Source organism: Pezoporus occidentalis, unplaced genomic scaffold (genome assembly GCF_034315485.1).
Source record: "Pezoporus occidentalis ecotype Australia unplaced genomic scaffold, CSIRO_AGI_Poc_V1 ctg2, whole genome shotgun sequence".
Taxonomy (NCBI): Eukaryota; Metazoa; Chordata; class Aves; order Psittaciformes; family Psittacidae; genus Pezoporus; species Pezoporus occidentalis.
The window spans coordinates 14,611,133-14,633,630 of NW_026913855.1; the positions used below are offsets into that span (position 1 = coordinate 14,611,133).

The following is a 22,498-nucleotide window of genomic DNA, read 5'->3' on the forward strand; positions in this document are numbered from 1 at the left end:
GGACTGCAAATGAAGATGTTTACAAAGAAATAACAACAAAAATTGCCAAGTACTGGTTAATAGCTGAGCATTCACTCAAGGTATAGGAAATAGTTTACCCTGTCTCCAGATTTGGCTTAATCTTTTTTTTTTTCCGATTTTCTCTATCTTTTCTCTTGTTGCACAAGTAAGGAGGAACAGATTATTACTAAAGTAAATCAGAATAAAGTATAATTCTAATTACTCGTTGAAAACAGAAGAAATAATGACTACTCTGGTAGCGTGGAAAACAACATTAAAATGCCTTACTTTAAAAGAAACAAAGAGAACATTTAGTACAGCTATTTGACCTTGTTCTCTCCAGCTCAACTTTGTTTTTCCCACTGTATATTTGTAATAAGATAGTAACTGTAATAAGGGTAAAACTCTGTTCCCTTTGTTTAAGTGTAAAACAGACAGGTAACATTTTATCAGCATGGCAAACATTTCAAATGTCAGATATGTCTGTTTTTTTTTTAAGAGTGTAACTCAGATCAAGGACTGGAAAAAATACTATGAGAAAGAGGAACAGAAGGTAAAACCCAAGTGATATAAACTCTTCCACCTAAAACAGGTACCATATTCTGAATAAAAGATTTCAATCATGTGAACCATGGGTACCAAGACTTTAAAAAATATTAAATGCATGAAGTACGGATACAGTAAAAAACCCATTTTGCTTATAAACTCTGGAAGTTCATGTCAAGAACTAGAAAATACAATTTTCTGTGAATATATGAATGTATGTACAAATGAAATGTGATTGTAATAGTTTACCTAAATTTAAGAAGTTCTTTCTTACTGTAGGAGAACAATGCCTAACAAAGGCAGATCATATGTTGAGTCAAATGAACAGTAAGTTTTTAAACACCAAAATGAAAACATTTATGTGTTTTTAATATGCATTTAAGTGAGACAGATGCAGCATTTCTTATCATTTTACCTGGATTTTCCAGACCCAGTTAAAAAGTGTATGCTATTGTTAACAGGAATATATAAACATTACATATTACGAATTTATTTTTGCCTCATTCACTTAGGAAAAGTTGCGGTGTTTTTTTTGCTACTTCCCAGGATGATTAGGCAATTTATTAGGGTAAAAACATTCATTACTTTTAATCAACAGATCAGTTCAGAGGTATATGTATTGCCACAGGTTTATATCCTTGTAAAAACTACAGCAACACCAGCATCTACTTTTTGTCTGAGAAAATGCCTTCATGCTGAGCTATTCCATTTCTTTTTCTTCTTTTGCAGTGGAGCTTCCAATTTTTGCTTCTCTGGAACAATTTTTCTTTTTCTTTTTGCTGTTTTACCACTTTTATCAGTCCAACAACCTTCGTTTTTCCTGACTATGGATGGTTTTTCATCTTCATTTGCTGAAAAAAAAAAAAAGACAACAAATTATTCACACTGATACTTATGTCCAGTCTGTATAGTCTAAAATGGCACAGACATATTTGTATCTTATTTTATAAAAGGGGTTATGATTTTTTTATTTAGAGTGAAATGTGCAATTTATGCTAGCCTTGTCTGTGATATGAAAATATCTAGAGATCATGTAAATAGATTACAATACAGAAAAACAACAGCAAAAATCCAACTGCGCAAGACTTCCTAAGTTTCACTCACCTACCCTCAGACCTAGGTAAAAAAAATAGGCCTCAGACCATTTTTTTTTAATAGGAAAACAAGACATGCACTTCTATCAAACTATTTCTTCTTTTCTTATCATTCTCAAAAGCTTCACAGTAGCTTCCACAGTAAATTATTCCAGTAAAGAAAACAAAACTTTCATATAATAAAAGTAAAAAGAAGTTTATGTCCTCCATCATACATGAGATGGTATCAGATTGGTAAGGGTATCTATATCACTTGCCGGTGTCTTATCCCCAGTTCTTCAAGATACCAAAACTTTTTCCAATGCATACACTAAAACCGTCCCACTTAGTATATTCCATTCCACAGTCATATCAGCAATTGAAAAAACATGCAGTTCCCTTACCTTGAGACAATGTTGCAACCTTATCAGAGTTTTCTTTAATTTCTGAAGCTTGGTCAAGCCAGACTGCAAGACAAGTCAGCCTAGCTTTGCTATTGACTTCACACAGTAAAGATGGTACATCTTTAATCTGAATATAGAAAAAAAAGATTAATTAAATATTATTTTTGTTTAAATTTACTGAAGCATTGAAAGTGAGAAAGTTTCTTACTGCCCACCTTCCGCTTCCTTTCTGGTGCCTAACAATGTTTAGAACTAGAGACTGCATACCAGTTAATGGTCACATTGTTATACTCTTATTCCTGATACCTGTGTTAGTGGTGGTTTTACAGACAAAAATACCAATGGCTTTAAGAACATATTTTGATATGCAAGCTCAATGGTTAAGTTTAACATGAGGAATAACTAGCATGGTTACAGACATTCCCCCCCCCCCCCAAAAAAAAAAAAAGAAATTAATGGTTTCGTAAGTTTCTCTAGAGTAATAAGGGTTTATTTTGTACAGCTAAAAAAATTTGAATTAAGTTACTGCATCAGATTTCTCCCTTAAAAAGGCAAGGCTGCTGATCAAAAGTAATCTCTTCAGAGTGTGTTTCAAATTGGTTAATTGCAGTTTTATCAGTCAGCTCTGCAAAATACTTGAACAAATATCAGACATCGGGATAAAGTGTCACAAACGTGCAACATAACAGCATCAGCCTATCAGAAACTACTTGCATTAGGATATTCTACTTCACAGAGCTGAACAGAGCCCACATTTATATAAAGTTTTAAAAAATTTTGCTTGCTCAGGAAGAAAATAACACATTTGGGAAAAATAAGAACGGACAAATTCAGATTAAGATATATAAAGTGTATAAATGCTGTGAGGTATTAATTTGAACTATTGAAGATACTTACAGTGAAATAGAGTAGATCCTTTATTACACAGCAGTACATTAAAAAAAATCTAATTGTGATTTTAAAAGTCAAGCCCAGAGCAAACAATAAACATGGGAAACGTTAAAGATAAGACAAGATTCCTTATTGAACTGGGCTACTCAGAACTGTTTGAAAATACAGGAAATGAAAGTATGCAGTACATTAATCTGATTTTTCAAAAGGACAACCTTTGCCCCCTACATGAACAACCACACCCCTTCAACCCCCCAGAGTTTTAAAAGAGCAGCAGCAGTCATCAACATTACAAAAATTCACAGCAGTCCTCAGAACATAATGTAACTGATTACATAGGCATTACATCTGGCCAGGCAGGTCTGAAGGGAAGCATGACTTAGAAAAACAGGAGACGAGATCTCTGTAATATCATCAGATTTCATAGTTTGTTTTAAAAAATTACAATAGAGAAATATGCAAGTGCATAAAAATATGTGCATATACATACACATCTCTACTGAACATAACCTGAAGGAAGATCAGAACATCCAGATTTCAAGCAAAATTTCCTCAGGGACTCAAAATTAATCTTTATGACAGAACTGTCTGCAATTTTGGTTGTCTAATATTTTTCCATAAATGTAACAAGCAGTTAAATAGACCAACCTTATTAAGATCCAGATTCCACATTTTAATGTAACCATCACTGCATGCAGTAACAATAATGTGCTGTCCTTCTCTTTCAAAACTATAGATATCTTTTATTCTGTGAAGAAAATGTAGTACTTTGTTACTTTATAGCATGGCAGCTCAGTTCAGAACAGAAATCTGACAGAAATTAAGAAGACAGGTATGCAACAGTTTAAAAATCAGTTTGAACAGAAACCCCATGAACAACAGGCAGAAACAGTAATCTGTTTTGATGGCTCTCATTTACAGTGGGAATGCCTGTCTTTGCTAGGCTTGTCAGGATTCAATTCAGAACACTAAAACTTCTAAGCGCACACCATTAACGACATCAATATATTTTAGCTAATGCTTTTGTGTTTCGATAAACTAGAAGCAGCATTTGGACAAATATACTGTGTTCAGTAACAACAGAGAATATGTGATTACCCTCCTATTGTCTGAAAGAAGTACAAGTGGTTTGTTTTATTTAAGCATTAGTAAGACTGGTTAAACATCCTTTAGATGGTCTTGCAGGAACATACTGGTACCTAGTTTCAGAAATGCAAAGACCACACACACAGAAGTCTGCAACTCATAAATTTAGAACTGTAGTATTTCTAATTATATAGCTTATTCTTTTGCAACTTGCAAGGGCAGCACAGTACTCCTGCTCATACTAAAAGCAGACAAGTCTGTCCTAAATTTAATACATAAATTAATGTTCTACACTAAAACAATACCAAAAGTAAAATATGCTGAACATTGTAAGTCACTGAACTTTACTGAGTACTCAGCATTGCTATAAATATTTAAATAGTAAACAAATACAGAATACCTGTTTTCATGAGCTTTGAATTCACACAGGCATTTCTGAGAGTCACAGCTGTAGAACCTTATAATTTCATCACCTCCAGCTATGGCAAGAATAGAATCCTTGGAATGGGGTGAAAAAGAAGCAATTAATTTCATATGCTTCAAACCAGCTAATTTCCCATCACCTTTCTGTTTTCAACTTACTGTAATAAATCTAAGTGAAGAAATTCTCTTCTCTGTTGTGATAGTGCCAGTGATTGAAGCTGTGTCAAGTTTGTAGATATCCACTTTATTTGTTATCACAGTCACGTACTTCTCTCCATCAGGGGACCATTTAATTATGTGGGCATCTGTACATATTGATACATCAGTATACACATGTACACAGGCTTTTTGCACTTAATATTGCATGAAAATCTAAAAGTAAGAAATTTTAGAACCTGCTAGACACTGTTTTCTACCTAAGCCTGAGAAAAATTCAGGGGAAAAAAAATAACAACTAAAAAAAATAAAACAACTAAAACAATGCTCTTCAATGTTTATTTCTGATTATCAGAAGTGTATTAAGAACAAAACGCATTTATGTAAGTGTCCTGACATAAAATTTCAAGCAATAAAAACATTTACTTTAGTGTTACTGTGTTTTCCTTTCGGTAAATGGTTATTATTGAGGACATAAGTCATATATGCTTGCCTGCTCGTGCAAAAAAGACATTGTGGAAGTTGCTTGCAATTAACTGTCTTGTTGTTTATTCCAGTCTACTTTTCTTTACAAAAAAAAAACAGATCTAATTCTACTTTTTTAGTGGATTTAGACCAATCTACTCACTTTGCTTCAGGTTTTTGATAAAGGCTGATCGTCCTTCTACAAGATTCCAAGTTCTGAAAGACAACAGTAAATAAAGTGCATTCTGGTTAAAACAGCACAGTGAAACTGAACTGCTGTCTGCTGACATGAGGCATCCAAAGGAAGCTTTTAAGTATCTCTGTGCCTTCTTAATGCAAGAGAAAGTGATGACTTCACATATCACTTGCAGACTATAAGGTTGAATTTGTAATATTTATTTTAGAACCCACCATTAACAGTGCAGTGCAGAAAGGAGCCTAATACCAATTTGTGCTGTTAAAATAGCATTTTATATGTTTAAAACCCATATATAAAGCAACATATAAACACTCCAAGTGAAAAATTACTTTTCTTACACTAAGCAAAACCTGAGAGCTTTCAGAATAAACAAGTGTTCCAAAATGCACATATAATTACACATCTAAAAGTGACTATAAAGAGTCAGAGCACAAGAAGCTAGGAAAAGCAAGGACTGTTTTTAAAAGACTTAAAAATATTGCTGGTACCTAGAACATAAGAAGACAAAACAATGAATTTCTGAACTGTATGCTGTGCAAATACGGTTTATCAGTGTTGCAAAGTCTAGTCCCAAAACGGAATTGTTGCTTATAACAATTTACTACGAGTTACTGTACTACGACTCTCAGCATTCCTTCATCAGTTTCAACTCACCTTAATGTTTTATCTGTTCCTACTGACAAACATAATTTCCCAGAAGGATGGATAGAAAGAGATGTCACATGCCCCCTGATAAAACCAAAACAACGTGTTAGCCACATATACTCTTTACAAGGAAAATAAACATCAAAATTTATGTGAATAAGCAGAATTAGGAAACTCACTTATGTGCCTTAATGGATTTCAGGCACTCCCATCTTTTTGTGTTCCAGATACAAATTACCCCATCTTCAGCCCCACTCAGTAGATGTGCAGTACCATAGAACTCCAAACAAGTTACTGTGCCTAGAAATAAAAGCCAGTACTATTAACAATGTTGTACATACCGAACAGTTACCATACAGAGAACGAACGAATTAACAGACAAGCTTATAGCATCAAAACATGGCAGCTATTACCCCACCCTTAGGAAAATCTGCATTATTTCCTAACTATTTCTTCACAAACCCCCCAAACTTTCCTGTTATATTCAACCACTGATATGATTCAATATATCTATCAGCTGCCTGACAGCCAATACACATCTGAACTCTATCTGGTCTGTTCTCTGAAACAGCAGTGCTCAACCACTGTGGCACAGAGCTTCTATCAGTGGTAAGAAATGCTCCTAAAAAGCCCTGCTTTTGGCACACAGCTGAATTTATTGCACATGCTGCTTCCCATAAGCACCAGATTTATCATATGTGAGTTGAACACAGGTACCATGTTCAGTCTAGCTCTAAGTACTTTGGCTATCAGGAGAAAAAGGACAATCAACATTGAGTTACAAATGACAAAAACATGAGTGCTTTATTTTTTTTTGTTTGTTTGTTTGTTGTTTTGGTTTGTTTTGTTTTTTTTTTTAAATTATTGAAAGCAGCCCTGTGGAGAAAGACCTGGGGGTGTTGGTCGATGAGAAGCTCAACATGAGCCAGATTCAGTGTGCACTCACAGCCCAGAAAGCCAACTGTATCCTGGGCTGCACCAAAACAAGTGTCATCAGCAGGTTGAAGAAAGTGATTCGCCCCCTCTCCTCTGCTCTTGTGGGACCCCACTGCAGTACTGCATCCAGCTCTGAGGCCCCAACATAAGAGGGATGAGGACCTATTGAAGTGAGCCCTGAGGAGGGCCATGAAGATGATCAGAAGGCTGGAGCACCTCTGCTATGAAGACAGGCTGAGACAGTTGGGCTTGTTCAGCCTGGAGATGAAAAAGCTCCTGGCAGATCTTTTAGCGGCCTTCCAGTGTCTAAAGGGGGCCTAAAAGATATCTGGAGAGGGGCATTTTTTAAGGGCATGTAGTGACAGGACAAGGAAGAATGACTTTACACTGATAAAGGGAAGATTTAGATTAGATATTAGGGTGAAGCTCTTTACTATGAGGGTGGTGAGACACTGGAACATGTTGCCCAGAGAAGCTGTGGCTGCTCCACCCCAGGAAGTGTTCAAGGCCAGGTTGGATGGGGCTTTGAGCAAGCTGGTCTAGTGGAAGGTGTCCCTGCCCACGGCAGAAGGTTGGAACTGGATGATCTTTAAGGCCATTTCCAACCCAAACCGTTCTGTGATTCTATGATTTGGATGGCTATTAACTGACTACACAGCTGTAATTCAGGAGACACAAAGTGGGAAATGTACCAGGTTAACTCTTCTGGCAGCAGCATCGTCCTCTCACACACAAGCTCTCTTTTGTGTGGCTCATGTCACCCATCTGTGACAGGACAAGGACACTGGGAAAGATGGTTCTTGGGAGTAGGCATGGTCTAGATAGTGTCCTGACCAGACCAGAAATGACTTATGAGCCATTTGTGGGCCATAACTTCATAAACAGTTAAACCTAAAAATAATTGGAAGCCGCTATATTTGTGGAATCATACCCAAAATAATTTTTGGATTTTTATGCTCAAAAGCTTCCTTTGCTTGTATTGTCAGACTTTGATGGCTGCAACACCATCACTATTAAAGACATACTAAAAAAAAAAAAATAGACAATTTCCTTCTTCTGACAAGGGCCAGTTTTTCTGCTGTAAGTTTCTAACATCAATGTTTTTTATGAGGAGAAGCTCCCTTACCATTGTGCTGCAGCAGTGCCCCATGTTCTACCTTCTTTTTCATGTCATAGATTTGGATTGTCTCATCTTTGCTCCCAGTGACCACATATCTGTTATTCACAGCTACCGCTGACAACGAGGCAGTGTGTGCATGATGTGTAAAATCAGGGGCAACTGTCCAGGACTGTAAATGAACGACAAAATAAACATGTCTCTCTGAAGCTGAACTTCGACTTCATCATCCCATACTTTCATTTTGTTTCAAGCAAAACATAAAAAAAATGACGTGTAAAAGGCAAAGAAATTACACTTAGCTGTAAGTATAATGGCATTTTACTGAATTAATGTGCTCTTAGGAGATTAGTCTGAACAATTAAGAGTGCAAACTGCCTTCTGTAATGAGCGCTGGCCTTAGATGAAGCTGCATGTGAAAAAGGATCTCCACAGAGATAAATCTCTTGGACAAGGGAGGCGGATTCTTCCTATTTTCCACCATTGGAGGCTGGAGACACGCCTTCCACCTGACACCAGCCTCGCGAGGCACTGTGGCATCTATCCTCTGCACTGCTGTTTACTCCCAGCTCCGCGCTGAACGGCTGCGAAAAACGAGCTCAGACCGCAGCCCCCTGCGACCACGCGGCCGGTCGCTTCCCGCAGCTCCCCCGGGAGCCCTGTCCGCCTTCGGGCCCGAGCAGCAGGGTGCCCGTGGGCCGCTCCCACACCGGCGCCAGCAGCTAGGGGCCGAGCCTGCGGCTGCCAGAGCCTGCCCCGCCCCCGAGGCGCTTTAAAAGCGCGGCCTGCGCCCGGTCCCGCGGCCGCGCAGCAACGAGTCGGTGAGTACTTGGGTGCGTTCTCTCCCCTGCTCTTCCCCTCGGCCCTCAGAGTGGGTTGGCGGGCGGCCGTTAGGGTGCATCCGCTTCCCTCCCGTTCCCTCCGCTTCCCCCGCGTTACCTCGGCGGGTCGCACAGCGAACCCGAAGAGAACCTGCTCGTAACAGCCCGCTACCAGCTCCATTCCACCCCAACACGCGGCACTAGCTCGGGGTCCTGCCGCCGTCAGCCGCGGTCCGTCCGCCGCGCTGCCTGCGCCCGCGCCAGTTCTGGGCCCGTGACTAGAGGCCGGCAGCGCTCCGTCGAGGAACGTTCTGCGGCCTCCGGCAACCGTCGCGGAGGAGGAAGTGGTCGGGGGTGGCGGCGGCGTGGGCTCCGTGGGTCAGGCTCCGCTCAGGGCAGCCCAAGCGGGAGGTCCTCGCGGGGCGGAAGCGGGGCTCGGCCGCTGCTGATGGCGGCGCGGAGGATGAGAGGCGTTAGTGCTGGGATCGGCGGGTGGGGGAGCTGGGGTGTGAAGGGGCACATCGCGGTGACTGATGCCGGGCTGTGGGGGCAGCCGGCGGGAAAGGGAGCGCGAACCGATCCGCTGCGCGACGGGAGGAGGGAGCGGCATCCTCCCTCCCCGCGGGGCCTCAGCCATCGCCTCACGGGCGGCTGGGCCGCGGGCAGGGCGGGGAAGCCTGGCTAGGCCCGGCGGCTGTTGGGCCGAAGCGACCCCGCGCCCGGTGACTACCCACTCCCTTGGGGCGCAGCGTAAGGAGCGCCGTGGCCATCTCGTGGGGGCCCTGCGGGATTTGCCTTATTTAGTGTTTTTTTTTTTTTTTCTTCCGCTTCGTGTCTTATCGCGTAGCACAATATGGGGGAAGCGCGGGTGCTGCGGAGGACCGCGGCCGGGCGGGGCGCACTTCTTGTAGGGCGCCGTGGCTCGTCCCTTCCCGTCGTGCCGAGTGGCTGATAAAAATGCGTCATGCCATGATGCGGCCGTGGCCTGGGCTCGGCGGATCCCCGCTGCCCTGACCCGCATCCGCCTTCAGTGTGAGCGAAATTAACGTCGAGGGGGGTGGCTCGCCCTCTGCTTCGCTGAGTGGTGTGAGCACAGGCGATTTTATTTGCAAATGGCTTCATCTGCCTTTTTGGCAGTGCAAACGTAATAGATATAAGCGTGGAATAAATGGTCTGGTGAAACGCGTGTGTAGTCCAGTTAAAGAGGTGGTTGAATTCTGGAGATTAAAGCTGCCCTACTGCTTAAATGAAAATTAGATGTGATTGTAGCTATAGTTAAGGCAAATGGAAAAAACCCTAAGTTAATACATGCTGTCTTAACGACTTTTTAAATATTTTTGTATTTTAGTGAAAAGATCAAGAGGCAACCTTCAAGATCTGACAGGGAAAGAGCACAAAACTGCAATTTTCCATCGAAGTCCACAGTAACTGATTGAGAAACAGTTGCATCACTTGCCTTGAGATAGCCTGTTGCAATAAAAGGGCTTTGTAGTGTGTGCCATCTTCTGCTAAATCCACACAAGTAAAAAGTGGTAAGTTAAAAATATTATAAGCTTCTGGATTCAGACATTAATATTTCAGTGTTTAGAGCATGGAGGGTTTATGGTTCCTTTTATCAAAAAGTAATGCTTGACTTGGAGAAACATCACTATATGGATGTTTTTATTAATAATGACCTTCTTTGACAGGATGATGTTGCAGATGCTCAGGTAATGAGCACAGATAGGCTTAGTAAGAGGGCACATGCTAACTTCACTAGTATGTGCTTGTATTTAAGGGCTTGTTTCTACTTGACTGCTTTCTTGGGCTCAGAAAGAGTGCAGGGATGGAGTAATTATATGCATGGCTGCTCTAATTATGACATGGCTATCCTGTGTCAGGTCAGTTTAATCCATTTTCAGAGTAATGGAGGTAAAAAATGAGAAATGGTGAATGAACAGCTGTATATGGAAGTAGATGCAAAATATTTTGCAAATGAAACATTTCTGTATTGATTGATATGGGCTGGGTGACTAGGGTAAAAGGCTTAGAGGCTATAGGAATCAACAAAGAGGTATGTATGTCTTCAGGAAAGTGTATTTACTGGTTTAGTGATAGCAGTAAAAGGTTATTGCCAACTCACTGGTAGTGAGTGAAATGGAAGAGGCAAAAGAGAAGATGTACCTGAGAAAATGTGCAGAGAAAGATCACGTTTACCTGTACTGTGCCCTTTTGGTTTATTTCTTTTGTTCTTTAGCATGTAGAAGATACCACAGCTTGTTTTTAGCTGTGTAATTTGTGGTAAAAGTAAACCAACTTTTAATTTAGCTAAAAGGAAAAAAAACCCACCCGAAGGGCTGTACAAAATGTATTGAAGCCTCTATCTCTGATGCCTTGTTTTTAAACTATTTCATAATATGGATTTTCTGTGTTACTGTGTTATATGTAGGTATTTCAGAAGTAATGTTAAGTTGTAGGTGACTTAAAAGCTCTCTAATTTTCTAGTGCATTTGCCAGTGGGAAAACTTTGTGGACTATTAAATTTTAAGAAAATGAGGATGACTTCTAATCATAATCCCATTGGTCATATACTGTCTTCATTGCTGTTGCTTTAGCAGTGAAAAGTTAAAACTTGGAAATCTAAGTTCTGAATTAATAACATTAAAAACCTAAGGCAAGGTGAACATCTTTGCAAGTAATTTGTCTGAAGGTTCAGATTCTTCATCTACCTGTTCCTCTCCCATGTTTTTCAGCTGAAGAAGCTGAAACTGAACCTGTGCTGCCGTAGTCTTCAAGAAGGGCGGAAGACAGTTTGAGCCATGGCGAGCCAGGTAAGATCATTTGGTCAGAAATTCAGGCTTGCAGTGCCTAAATGGATTCCAGAACCATACTCAGAATTTCTAGTAACTGTAAAGCTGAAATAGCTAGCTTGCTCTGAGTTGGGCATTCTTTTAGTCCTGTGATTGCTTCTGGCAATGTAAGTGGTAGCTGTCCTTGGGACACCTACTTGCATCAGCTGAAGCAGGCTGGGGGCATAACATTAAGTTTTCCAGTTTGGATTACTTGAGCATGAGTTCTTCTGAAGGACCTTGTGCATAACGCTCTCTATATAAGATACACATAGAGGCGTTCTAGCGGAAGAACGTTAAAGCGTGCGTAAGTAAAAAAATGTTGCAAAACACCATTCTTATTTTTGGAAGTCTTTGTTCTTCAGAATCTTAAGCAAGGGAGACAACCTGTGTTAATATGGCTGTTGTCTCCCTTGTCTTTTCTGTAGTTGCCCCACTTCCTTTTTAAACTGTGTTTCTTTGGGTTTTGGTTTTTCTTCTTGTTTTTTTTTTTTTTTTTTTGGCAAGAGGTGCTTTTTTTTATGCCTCTTCCTGGCCTTGCATCTGGGTTTGAGTTTTTCCTCAGCCAAGCTAGTGCCTGTTCCAGGTCTGCTTTCTCCTTGCATTCCATTAATCGGCCTCCTGTTGTTCCTGGCCTGGGAGAGTGAGTCAGAGCTGGGTAGTGAAGAAAGGCATCTCACATAAAAGAATCCCTAGGTGAGGGGAGACAGGGACAGCTGAGATCCCTTCTAGGCAAGAGTGATGATTTCCCTGCCTCTTCATCACTCAGACTGCTGCTGCTGCAGGGTTTTTTGGAGTCCTGGAGCTCGAGTGGAACACAGTCCAGTCCTGAAGCTAATTAACATTTAGGATTGGCCAACGTCGGAGTGCTGTCTGCTTTTTCCCTAATTCCAAGAGGAAGCGGTCGATCCTATAGCCAGCTTTACAAGTCAGGGGAATATGGCTGTTCATACAATCCTTTGGCTCTGTTATTTTTGCCAGGCGTTTTCCCCAGAGGCTGCTTTCCCTCATGGGAGGCGGAGGGAGAAATGGGACCCCAGGCTTCTTTCAAGGGCAAGGTGAATATGGGGAAATCACCTGTGGTGATGGGGAGTGGGAGGGAGGAATGTAAATAAGGCTAAATACTATAAAGGTGATTTTTTTTTTTCTCCCAACAGGAATTGCTGGCGAAAAAGAGAGAATGTCTTCAGGCCTACAGCTGGTGGAGAACGCCACAGAAGAAACGGAAGAAAAAGAACAAAATAAAGCCAGGAAGAATAGAGTTTGTCCCTAGTAGTACTGCAGCCAGGTAAAGAACTTCTGAAAGAAGCTCTGACCCTTTATCTGCTGAAATTAATAGTAACCAGTGAATACCATAGCTTGTTTTTTAAAATCCTGAAATGGTACACCTGGTGCCTATACATTTAAGTATTGCTAATGGAAATGCATTGCCAATAGAATAATGAAGCTATCTTGTCTGCTTCTGCCATAATTGCTAAGAAGCAGTGGCAAAATAGTTACAGCTTTTTTGAATCATGGCTGTAACTTGAGTTAATATTTTTTTTTCTTGATGCTTTTGTGCTTTCCTCCCCTTCAGACAATAAATGCCCTTTAAAATGCTTTTTCCTATTTTTATTGTGAAAGTGGCAGAATGGACCCAGATAAATTGAGAACTCAGTGTGAGAGTGGTGGCATTGCAGTTCTGTACATTACTCTGCAGAGCTTTGCAGTCAGTATTGCTCTCAGAGTTTATTTCCTTATTTGTGCAGTGATAACTACCTGCCTGTATGTTAGGTACCTTAATATTGCAATCAGCTACCTTAGTCTCAAGCTTGAAAATTGTTCTCTCATCTTTTTAAAGACCAGATTATTCAATATTTGTTGGGGAGCTTACTCCAGAAGTGGATGATTTCCAGCTCTATGACTATTTCCTGAAGAGGTACCCCTCATGCATTGACTGCAAAATAGCAACAGATCTGCTGGGATACTCCAGGTAATGCCTGTGAAAATTTGTAATGCTGTCAGTGTTTGCTTCTATAAGTAACATACAAGAACTTGCACTGGAACCATTTCTACGTTTTCTTCAGATGTGGGAAGAGAGATTAGTCTCTAGGATTATATTTTTTTTGTCTTTTAATGGCAGAAATCCTCATGTCTAAAACTTTCTGGTGTAAGCAGTTAACGTAATCTTCTGTTTAGCCATATGTGTATCTGCATGAAAGCAGCTAGATGGTGGGAGAAGGGAGAGCTGTCACCAAAATATGTGCTGCTGTGCTTACATACAGTAGTGCGTCCATGTAGTCTTTTGCAGTACTGAAGACAGTAATTGCCTTTTTACATGTGGGAGAAAAGTGTAAGGCCTGGCTAATCTTGGGGTTGGGAGATTGAAACTGTATTAACAGCTAGTAAAAAAAGCTTAGAAGTTATACTTGCCAGGCAGTGAGTCAAGCAGGGATGAGCGAGTTTACTCGAGCTGGCTGTAATAGACTAATTCAAGAAGCTTCAGAGAAAAGAAGTTTAAAAAGAATGATAGTAGGAGTGGGTTAATAATTAACTGCTGTAGATGCAGAAACATGGAATCTGATTACTTACACAGATAGCAATTAAACTGTACAGTTTCATTTGCTCTCAGCAAGTTGCATCGTAATGCTATCAAAGAGCAAGCTTTTGGCCCAAGATTTTAATTTTGTGAAAGCATCTTCTGTGTAAGTGCACATGCCAGAGAGGTTGCTTAGCTAATAGAAGCTATAGTAGCTGCTATCTTTGGGTTTCTTCTTTTTTGTAGAAGACAAATTGAATTCATTAGCTTTGTAACTGTTATGCATACTAGAATTTGTTTTCTCCCTTTTGCAAATTGTAGAGGGTATGCCTTTGTCAGATTTGGTGAGCAAGGTGATCAGATGAGGGCCCTGCAAGACTGCCAGAATGCACCAGGTCTGGGGGGAAAACGAATCCGGCTGAGCATAGGAATTTCTAAAAGGTAATAAATGAGTTGTGCATTGATACAATAATTCTAAATAATCAGATTCTTGTAGCTCTGCCTTTTTAAAGTCTGTGGCTCCTGTATAATGGCTGTACACACAATGCAGTCTACAAAATCAAAAATGCAGAAGCACTGTTTTGACTCAACCTTTCAGGATTGCTGGGGGAATCTAACTCTAAGTCTAGCCAGATCATGTAACTTGGGCTTACCTGCTGTTGTAACCAGCCTTAATTCTTACAATAGCAAAGCTGAATGCATTCATAGGTATTTTCCAGGACTGGGCCTGAAGCAGGTAGAAGGAACAAGAAGTGTTCTTGCATGCTGGGGAGCTTTTCTTCTAGACCTTTCTCTCTAGTTTAGGCAGTGTAGCACATAACTGTTTTTACAGTAGGCTGGCAGAGAAGGGAGCTTTTAAGTGGAAAAATACAGAATATAGTAGGGAAGAAGCTAAAGGAGATGTTGCTGAAGCAATTTTAGAATATTATGCTTTTCAAGTGATTGGGGCAGCAGGAAATTTAGAATGGCTTGATTTTGAGAGGGTTTATTACTGTGCCTGCTCTCTTCTCTCTGTTGGTTATTTAAGGCAATTCAAGTCTATGAACAGAGAGTTGATACCAGATTTGATAAACTTTGATACTCTGGATAATTCTGTAAATGTTGCCTCTGCTTTACAATGTAAATGCTCTTATGCAAGAGAGCACTGTCCAGAATAACATTGACTAAATTATTTGCAAACAAGAAGAGGTCACAGAGAAACATGTTTCCTCACTTCTGCTGTCCAGAAGAATGTTGGCAGTACTTCCAGATTTTTCTTTCATACAGAGATGCATGTAGGAGAGAAGTTAGCAGCAGAAGACTTTGAGACATTATGTAGTTGTTTGTTTACTACAGTAGCAAGACAATAGGATACCTGATTGAGAACATGTGTAGCTTCACAGTCATGAAACTAACATAGGTATCAAAATACACATCGGTAATCTGTATCTGTTTCTGAATGGCTGAGTACTATACTTTCTCAGCATCAAAATACCCAGCCATCAGAGTAGTTTGTCACTAAGACGCTTACATTGGAAACTCTTCTTTCTGAGCTCCTTCAGTTTGCATTCTTGACAAAAAGCCTGGTTCTGAGTTTTCTGTAATGAGGTAGGGATGCACAGAAATTGGACTCTGCAAACACAGGAGGCCTGCCTGAACGAAGCCAGTGAAGTAATATCTTAAACATAAAGGATTATTTTTGAATGTGCAGCTGGACTTCATGAATGTATTTTCATGTAGTGTGCCTCTGGTTTTGTACCTCTGTTCTATTACAGACCACACTTGTGCATTGATTCTAGTGTGAACTTGTCCCTGGGAAAATGTATTCAGGTGAAAGAAAGTGAAAACTAATCAGCTGGCCCTATGGTATGAACCAAACAAAAGATAGACTGAACACATCTTTAAAGCAGCTGTGCTTGACCAGTGTCTCTGCTCTTAATAAATTTGACTTCTATCAGTAGCTTGCTTGTACAGATACTAAATATGCTCAAAATGAATACCAATAAGCATCATGATGTGCGTTAATCTGTGAAAATGAATACTTTTGGTATTGCAGAGGTGAGAGAATTTGCTTCTGTATAAACTTGAGATCTTGTGCTGTGATTTAGACTGTTGCTTTTGGGCAACTATTCAGAAAAGCTTCCTTTTAAACTTGGAAGTCTGTAAGTTAGTAAATTGTTTAACTTCAGAACTGGGTTTGCAGTTTATTCTTCTCAAATTCTAACTCTGTGTAACCTCTCATGTTGCAGACTGAAAGCAGAATTCCAGCGGTACCAGTCATACAACTACAATGACTATTACCAAGATTATCAGAACTACTACTCACAGTGGAATTATGATCCTTATGCTGACTACAACTACAGCTCCTATACTCCCTATGATAACATGCAAGCTGTTGGAGACTGCTCTTTAGGAGATACTCTTATGGCTCCAGCTGTTTTTGAGGTAAAGATACTACACATTTGCTTTAAAGAAAAAAGTTCACAAATTGTAAGTTGTGTGAATTATATGAGAGCACAAAGTCCTAAAACTGAAATTGTGCTTTCTGCTTAGTGTGGGTGTTAAAATAACAGGCATCATTGAGAAGTATCTTTTAAGTGCTTAAGTACTGCATCTGTAGAATCAGAGATTAATACATCATTATTCATGTATGCCAAATAACAGTTCTGATGGCCTACTTGTGTAGGCTTCCTCTCTTGCTGTTTTTCTGATTTACTTTGCTTAATGCAAATTGAAGAATTATTTTAGGATGGTCTTACCTTAGATCAGCTAATTTCTCAAGTGAAACTTCCAGAAGTCCTTTCCAACCTGAACTATACTGTTACCATAAAAGTCGGTTGGAGAAACTCTGAGACTGTGATTTGGGAGTACAAAGTTATTTTGTATTCATGATGCTTTCCAAAATGGATTATGATTATAATTCAATTTAAAAGTTTTTTTTTTTCTCTTTAGGAAACTTCAGCTATGACTGAAATCAATGATGACCTAATAACTGAAGGTAACTGAGTTTAGCCATACTTGGCCCTTTAACAATATAAGCCAATGAGTATTGAATGACAAATGTTTTGCAAATTCAGCTGATACAGTGGGACCTTCTGTGTGCTAAAGTGGAGATGAGGTTAGGATTTTAAAGCTGATAGTGGTAGCCTACATCAAGTAGAATGGAACGTTGTCAACAACACAGTAGGTTTCTTTTTAACTTTGCCTTCATTCTCCTTCTGAAATGGTCTGATACTGAATTTGTGATGTCTGTGTATTGATTTTGCTAAGCATATTCTGCATTAAACTCATGAATATGCAAAAGCTTTGTTTGGAGAACCCTGAGGTAAAAGCTTACATTGCAGGTCCTAAAAGGAAGATTCAGCTTGTGCCTAAAAATTTGGTACAAAACTTAATTGTTTGGCCTGAAAGGTTTTCAGGCAGTTCCTTGCATAGAGACAGTCTTGTCAGTGTTCAGAAACTGTCCTCTCTAACACACATTGTAGTAGAAATTAAATTAATTTGGGGAAATTTCCATAGTTAATTACCCTTAAATCTGTTCTTTATCTTGGAATGCCAGTGTAGTCCTAGCATTCTAATACGCAAATTCCAGAAGAAGCTGGACTTGTCAGATTTGTTAAAATTCTAGGTGAAAAAACATCTTGCTACCTTTACTATTAAATCCATCACATTTAACTAAAACACATTTTACTAGTCATTTACTTTTTTGTGTATGTGTGCATCCCTCCCACTTGTACTTACCAGACTTTTATTTTCAGATCCACAACTTTACTTGGATGTTGATGAAATGAACAGACAATTTATGGAGACAAGTGAAGAACTCTATGATTCCCTCATGAATTGTCACTGGCAGCCTCTGGATACGGTCACTTCTGACATCCCCTCTGCTATTTAAGTGTCTTATATAGCATGACCGTAACGACCAAGGTGCTAAAATTACATTTCTTCTACATTACTCTATATCATAAGTTTTAAAGCACAATGATAGGTTGGGTTTTTTGCTATGCTTTTGACAGTTTCTGTAATCTTTTTTTTTTTTTGTTCATCACTCAGAGCATCTTGAAATCATGTAAATATTCTAGAAATGTAAAGAGTTCAATAGGGTCTAAAGATAGACTTGCCTGTGTAAATAAAATTTTGTTTCTGCAAACCTGCCAGCAAGGGATTTTACTTACATACGTGAAGCACATTCTCTTCTGGCTTGTGGTATTCCACCTGCCACTGCATGGACATCAGGAGTAGGGAAAACTAGTTCTCACATACTTCCAAGTTACCTAGGCAATCTCTTACAAGCTCTTAACACGTTTGATTAGATGGCATGTGTATATGGGAGATGCTCCCAGAGTTTGCCATGGGAATGCTTGGGCTGCTCCTGCAGTCTGCTGGCACTCACTGTAGTACTGTTGATCTGTTAGGTCAGTTAAAATTGCTTTATCAATACATGATTTTAAACATAGATAAGGGCAAACTTTCAGCTGCCATAGCTGCAAACATTCCAAAGACTAAACATGATCCCTACTGACAATTTTATTCCGCCCTTCCTCCTGTTAATCTTCTCAACTGACACTTCACAGCAAAGAAACTGGTGTAACATAATACATGCTCTTAAACCTAAAAATCCTCTGAGAAAATAATTTTTTAAAAGGAAGAAAGTTAACCGTTGAAAATAAAAAGATCCTAGTAAAACTTGTCACCTAAATTGCTAAACATCTAATTTATTTTTTATTTTTCTTTTCAGTTTTTGTGCTTGGGTGTTTGATAGTGATGAGGTTATAAAATTTTTGTAGTATGAAGAGTTTTCAGTATTTGAGTCAAAGGAGACTAGGGGAGGTAGCAATGAGGAAAGTTCTGCTTTAAGCTAGCAACTTCTGAGTAGCTTCTTCTAAACTCTCCTTATAAGGAAGGGTATAAAGTATTTTCCAGTCATAAGGACTTCTTAAGCCCATGTGTTTGCAAAAGTATTTACTCTGCTTAATGTACATGATAAAATAAATTGGGCCGGAAACAGAAGAATACTCTTCCAAGAAAACAGGTATCAGAAGTTATCAGAGCTAATAGCTGTGGAAGCTACTAAAGCTAGTGAAGACATTTGCCATGTGTGTTTTTGGGGCAGCCTAAACCATAATTGCTGTGATGGCAGATGAAGTTCTCTGGCTTTTTTTAATGACTTAATTACATTAAAATTGTGTTCATAATCTATGTGCTGTTCTTAAATTTGAAATGTTGTATTTCAGAGTGAAGATGATGTTGGCAGATCATTTCTAGCTGCTAATTGGATTCTCTTTACAGCTTAATTTTCAGCTAGGAATATTTTTCAAAATTACTCCCATGAAATGCAGATTTTCTAAAACACAAAAGGCTTTTGGAGTACTAGAGGAAGTTCGTTCTTCCTGGATTTTTTTGTAGATACACATGTAGGAAGAGACAGCAAAAAATCTCACCTAGGCAGGAGGAGTAGCATCGCAGTTATAGGAACTGTTTTCCCTGGAGAGATCTAGTTGCAAGGTAATTGCAACTGCTTGGAGTTCGGATTTCTTGGATGAACGTTTCCCTTGTGTGAAGTGGTAAGGCTTTGGAGGGTGATGGTAGAGAGACAGTTAATGAGAATGTGTCAGGAAGTGGAGTAAATAGAGCAAAGAGAATCTGGGTAGGAAAGGGGGTGCTTGTGTGCCTGCATAGAATTGTTTCAGAGGACTGCAGTAGGGAGGAAACTCAAGTTAGTATGTGCAGACTTCTTGAATTTGGATGGGAGTATTAAGCTTCAAAACCATACAGGATTTGATGTCACTTCAGTTGTGGTGCATAGCTGTGTTGCTTGAGCTGGGTAATACAAAAAGGTTTGTTAAGGGATTTTGTACCAATCAAGCAGCATGACAGCTTGCAGGTCTGTGCTGTATTGTATCGTGCTTTGAAGTGGCTTGCATATCATCACCTAACATTGTACTGAAGTTGCAGCAAGTAACTTGTTAAAAGCTTTTCTTGCATTACCAGTTGAAAATGAGATGCTAAAGATATGCATTGGCTCAGCAGAACTCCTATGGAGCATCTATGCTACGTTTTTTGTATTTGGGAGGTTGATTATATAATAAGGAGCCCATGTAGCTATGGGATTTTGCTTAAGTCTGACACTGTACTACCACAGTATGTAAACCTCAAACAAAGTTACAGTCTGTAGCCACCCCATTTATGCATATTTTACCTGTTAACAGGGTCTCTGGACTAGAGACTGTTTCAGACATGCATGTGCCTTTTGTAAGTACCCATATAGTGAAAATTCTGTGAAGGTAATGCAGTGAAAGAGGTGGTTTGGGCTGCTGTTTCTCCCAACCTGAGAAATGTTGGGGCTGTATTTTCTTCCAGTCAACATATGAGCAAAATGAGGCAAGGAAGAATGTTGAGAGGGAGCCCATGTGATACTGTCCTAAAATAGTTCTCTGACCTCTTTTTCTGTCTCCTGAGCCTTGCTAGCTTATTCCCACTTCCAGTTAGGAGTGCATATGTGGGATCAAGATCGTGTGTGCAGCACATACTCTTTACAGGAAAGGCACTGTAGAATTTCTTCCCTGTATTACTGGTGTGGTGTTACCCATGAACCCCAAATACAGGAAACAGTGAGTGCATCACAACTGTGAGAATATGTTGCTGAGACTTTCTACTGAGTAAGCTTACAGTTCTTCCACAACTGTCCATCTGCATTAGCTAGTTTAAGAAACACCTGAACACATGCTCATGCCTGCCATCAGTTCTACAAAGATCTGATTGCAGTGGGAGCATTTAAAAACAAAACACAAGTTTTAGAAGCAACTTTTTCAACACCAGTCTATTCTAGTTGTGTTTTGTCTCTATTTTACCCAGCTGAAATGTGTGGTTGGTGGTTTTTTGTTTTTTAAGCTTGATTTTTTTTTTTTTTTTTTTCCCCAAGAATATCTAATACTGGTTTTATAAACTCTTCATTGCACCTAGCTGTGATAGTGCCTTTACTCAAAACCTGCTCATTTCTTTGAGTTGTGTTTTTGTTTTCTATCCCTTCTCTGCACAAAGAGGTTTTAGTAGGATGAGGGGCTGTTAAACCTATAGTCAGTGAGTAGGGAGAAGGAAACAGGCCCAAAAGGGTGAGGAGTACTTAGAAAGGGTACAAAACAGTTAAATGGTACTTAAGCCATGAATGTTTCTTTTTGCAGGGATGCTCTTGGACCAACAGCTTCTTTCTAGCGCTACCTCAAAGTAACTTGCAGATATAACTCACAGGGAAGATTGATCAAATGGTGATGATCCCTATCATTCTGCTGGAGATTATGCATATTTGCCTTTTGTTTTGTCTTACCTCTAATAACATATATTTAAGTTCAGTGACTCATGTCAATAGACATTGTTTGACTACATCAAATATTTCTGAGTCATGAGTGTCATTAAAGGCATGTCACTGTATGGAAATTGTTCTAAATAAGTAAAATGGAAGTAAAATAAGTAAATAAAGCAGCACTTGAATTTACAGAGCAAACATAATGTAGCTGCCTTTGACACCTCCATGGAAGAGAAAATTGTGTGTACAGGTTGCTCAATACATGTGGTGTGCATCAGAAATGGGGAGTCTTGTTTTCAATTTGCCCAGCTCTTAACATGTCCAGTGCAGAAGTGGTTTTAGTCAGTTCCCCACATAGGTATCATCTTAAGTGTCAGTGTTGCTGCTGAACATCTGTTACCAAAAGGCACAGTTTGTGTCCCTTGGTAAATCTTGGGCTTCCCATAATGTGAATATATTATGATACATTCTTCCTTGCCCTTCCCTCAGTTGGAATTTAGCAGGATAATTGCTTCCTGGACAGAAGAGAGTTACAATTCCAGGCTAAAATGCTAGTCTTTTCTTGTATTTTGGTGATTGACACAGTTTTGTTTGTGGGTTTTTTTTTTTAATAGCATATTGTAAAAATGGAGCCTTGTCCTAAAATTGGGCTGCAGGTGTTGCACACCAGTTTACATGAGGTGAGGCAGTTCTTGCAGGTGACTTTACACATCTGCAGGGGGTTTATCTACCACTGTGAGGCATCCCACTTCACACACAGTTGTACTTATGGCAGTAGCGTAGGAGAGGAAAAGACTGGAGTTCTGTACTTCATTAGAAGATACACCTGGAAAGTAATTCCATGCTGTGGTAATTTGGGAAATACTCATCTTTAGGTAACCATGAGAGCAGGATTGAGATATGGAGGAGCAGCAGGTTGTGTAGGAAAGCTGGGGAAGATACTGATGAGGTTAAAAAACATTACAAAGCCAAGACTAGGCAGTACCAGTCCTGCAACAGCCTTCCTTCTGGAAGTAGTTTCTTCGCTGCTGTGGGTGGTTTGCATATCTTCAGGCCTTTGAAACCACCTGTACTGGTTTGAGTTCCCCAAATCCCCACACCGAGTGTG

The 22,498-nt window shown here is 39.7% G+C and overlaps 2 protein-coding genes across 9 annotated transcripts; one reads left to right on the forward strand and one right to left on the reverse strand.

Moving 5' to 3' along the window:
- Positions 1-1,019: 1,019 nt before the first annotated feature.
- Positions 1,020-9,112, reverse strand: PAK1IP1 (PAK1 interacting protein 1). Of its 2 annotated transcripts, none has more exons than XM_062617933.1 (10): positions 8,881-9,112; positions 7,951-8,113; positions 6,068-6,188; positions 5,898-5,972; positions 5,208-5,260; positions 4,583-4,728; positions 4,401-4,498; positions 3,563-3,662; positions 2,024-2,150; positions 1,020-1,397 (listed from the first exon to the last, which is right to left on the reverse strand). In XM_062617933.1, the coding sequence occupies exons 1-10, from the start codon at positions 8,941-8,943 to the stop codon at positions 1,237-1,239; spliced, it is 1,107 nt and encodes a 368-aa protein (XP_062473917.1). In that variant the 5' UTR covers positions 8,944-9,112; the 3' UTR covers positions 1,020-1,236. The 2 variants fall into 2 exon arrangements, with proteins under 2 accessions (XP_062473917.1, XP_062473918.1); XM_062617934.1 differs by lacking the exon at positions 8,881-9,112 and adding an exon at positions 8,451-8,587.
- On the forward strand, positions 8,624-21,671 carry LOC134163247 (tRNA selenocysteine 1-associated protein 1-like). Of its 7 annotated transcripts, XM_062617936.1 has the most exons (11): positions 9,116-9,234; positions 10,111-10,294; positions 11,495-11,572; positions 12,572-12,648; positions 12,748-12,878; positions 13,431-13,562; positions 14,430-14,549; positions 16,337-16,532; positions 17,040-17,085; positions 17,846-18,014; positions 21,269-21,671. In XM_062617936.1, exons 4-10 carry the CDS (start codon positions 12,619-12,621, stop codon positions 17,980-17,982), a joined length of 792 nt encoding a protein of 263 aa, XP_062473920.1. In that variant the 5' UTR covers positions 9,116-9,234; positions 10,111-10,294; positions 11,495-11,572; positions 12,572-12,618; the 3' UTR covers positions 17,983-18,014; positions 21,269-21,671. The 7 variants fall into 7 exon arrangements, with proteins under 7 accessions (XP_062473921.1, XP_062473920.1, XP_062473919.1 ...); XM_062617937.1 differs by lacking the exons at positions 9,116-9,234; positions 21,269-21,671 and adding an exon at positions 8,624-8,762 and having other exon boundaries at positions 17,846-18,237; XM_062617935.1 differs by lacking the exon at positions 21,269-21,671 and having other exon boundaries at positions 17,846-18,237.
- The last annotated feature ends 827 nt before the right edge of the window (positions 21,672-22,498 follow it).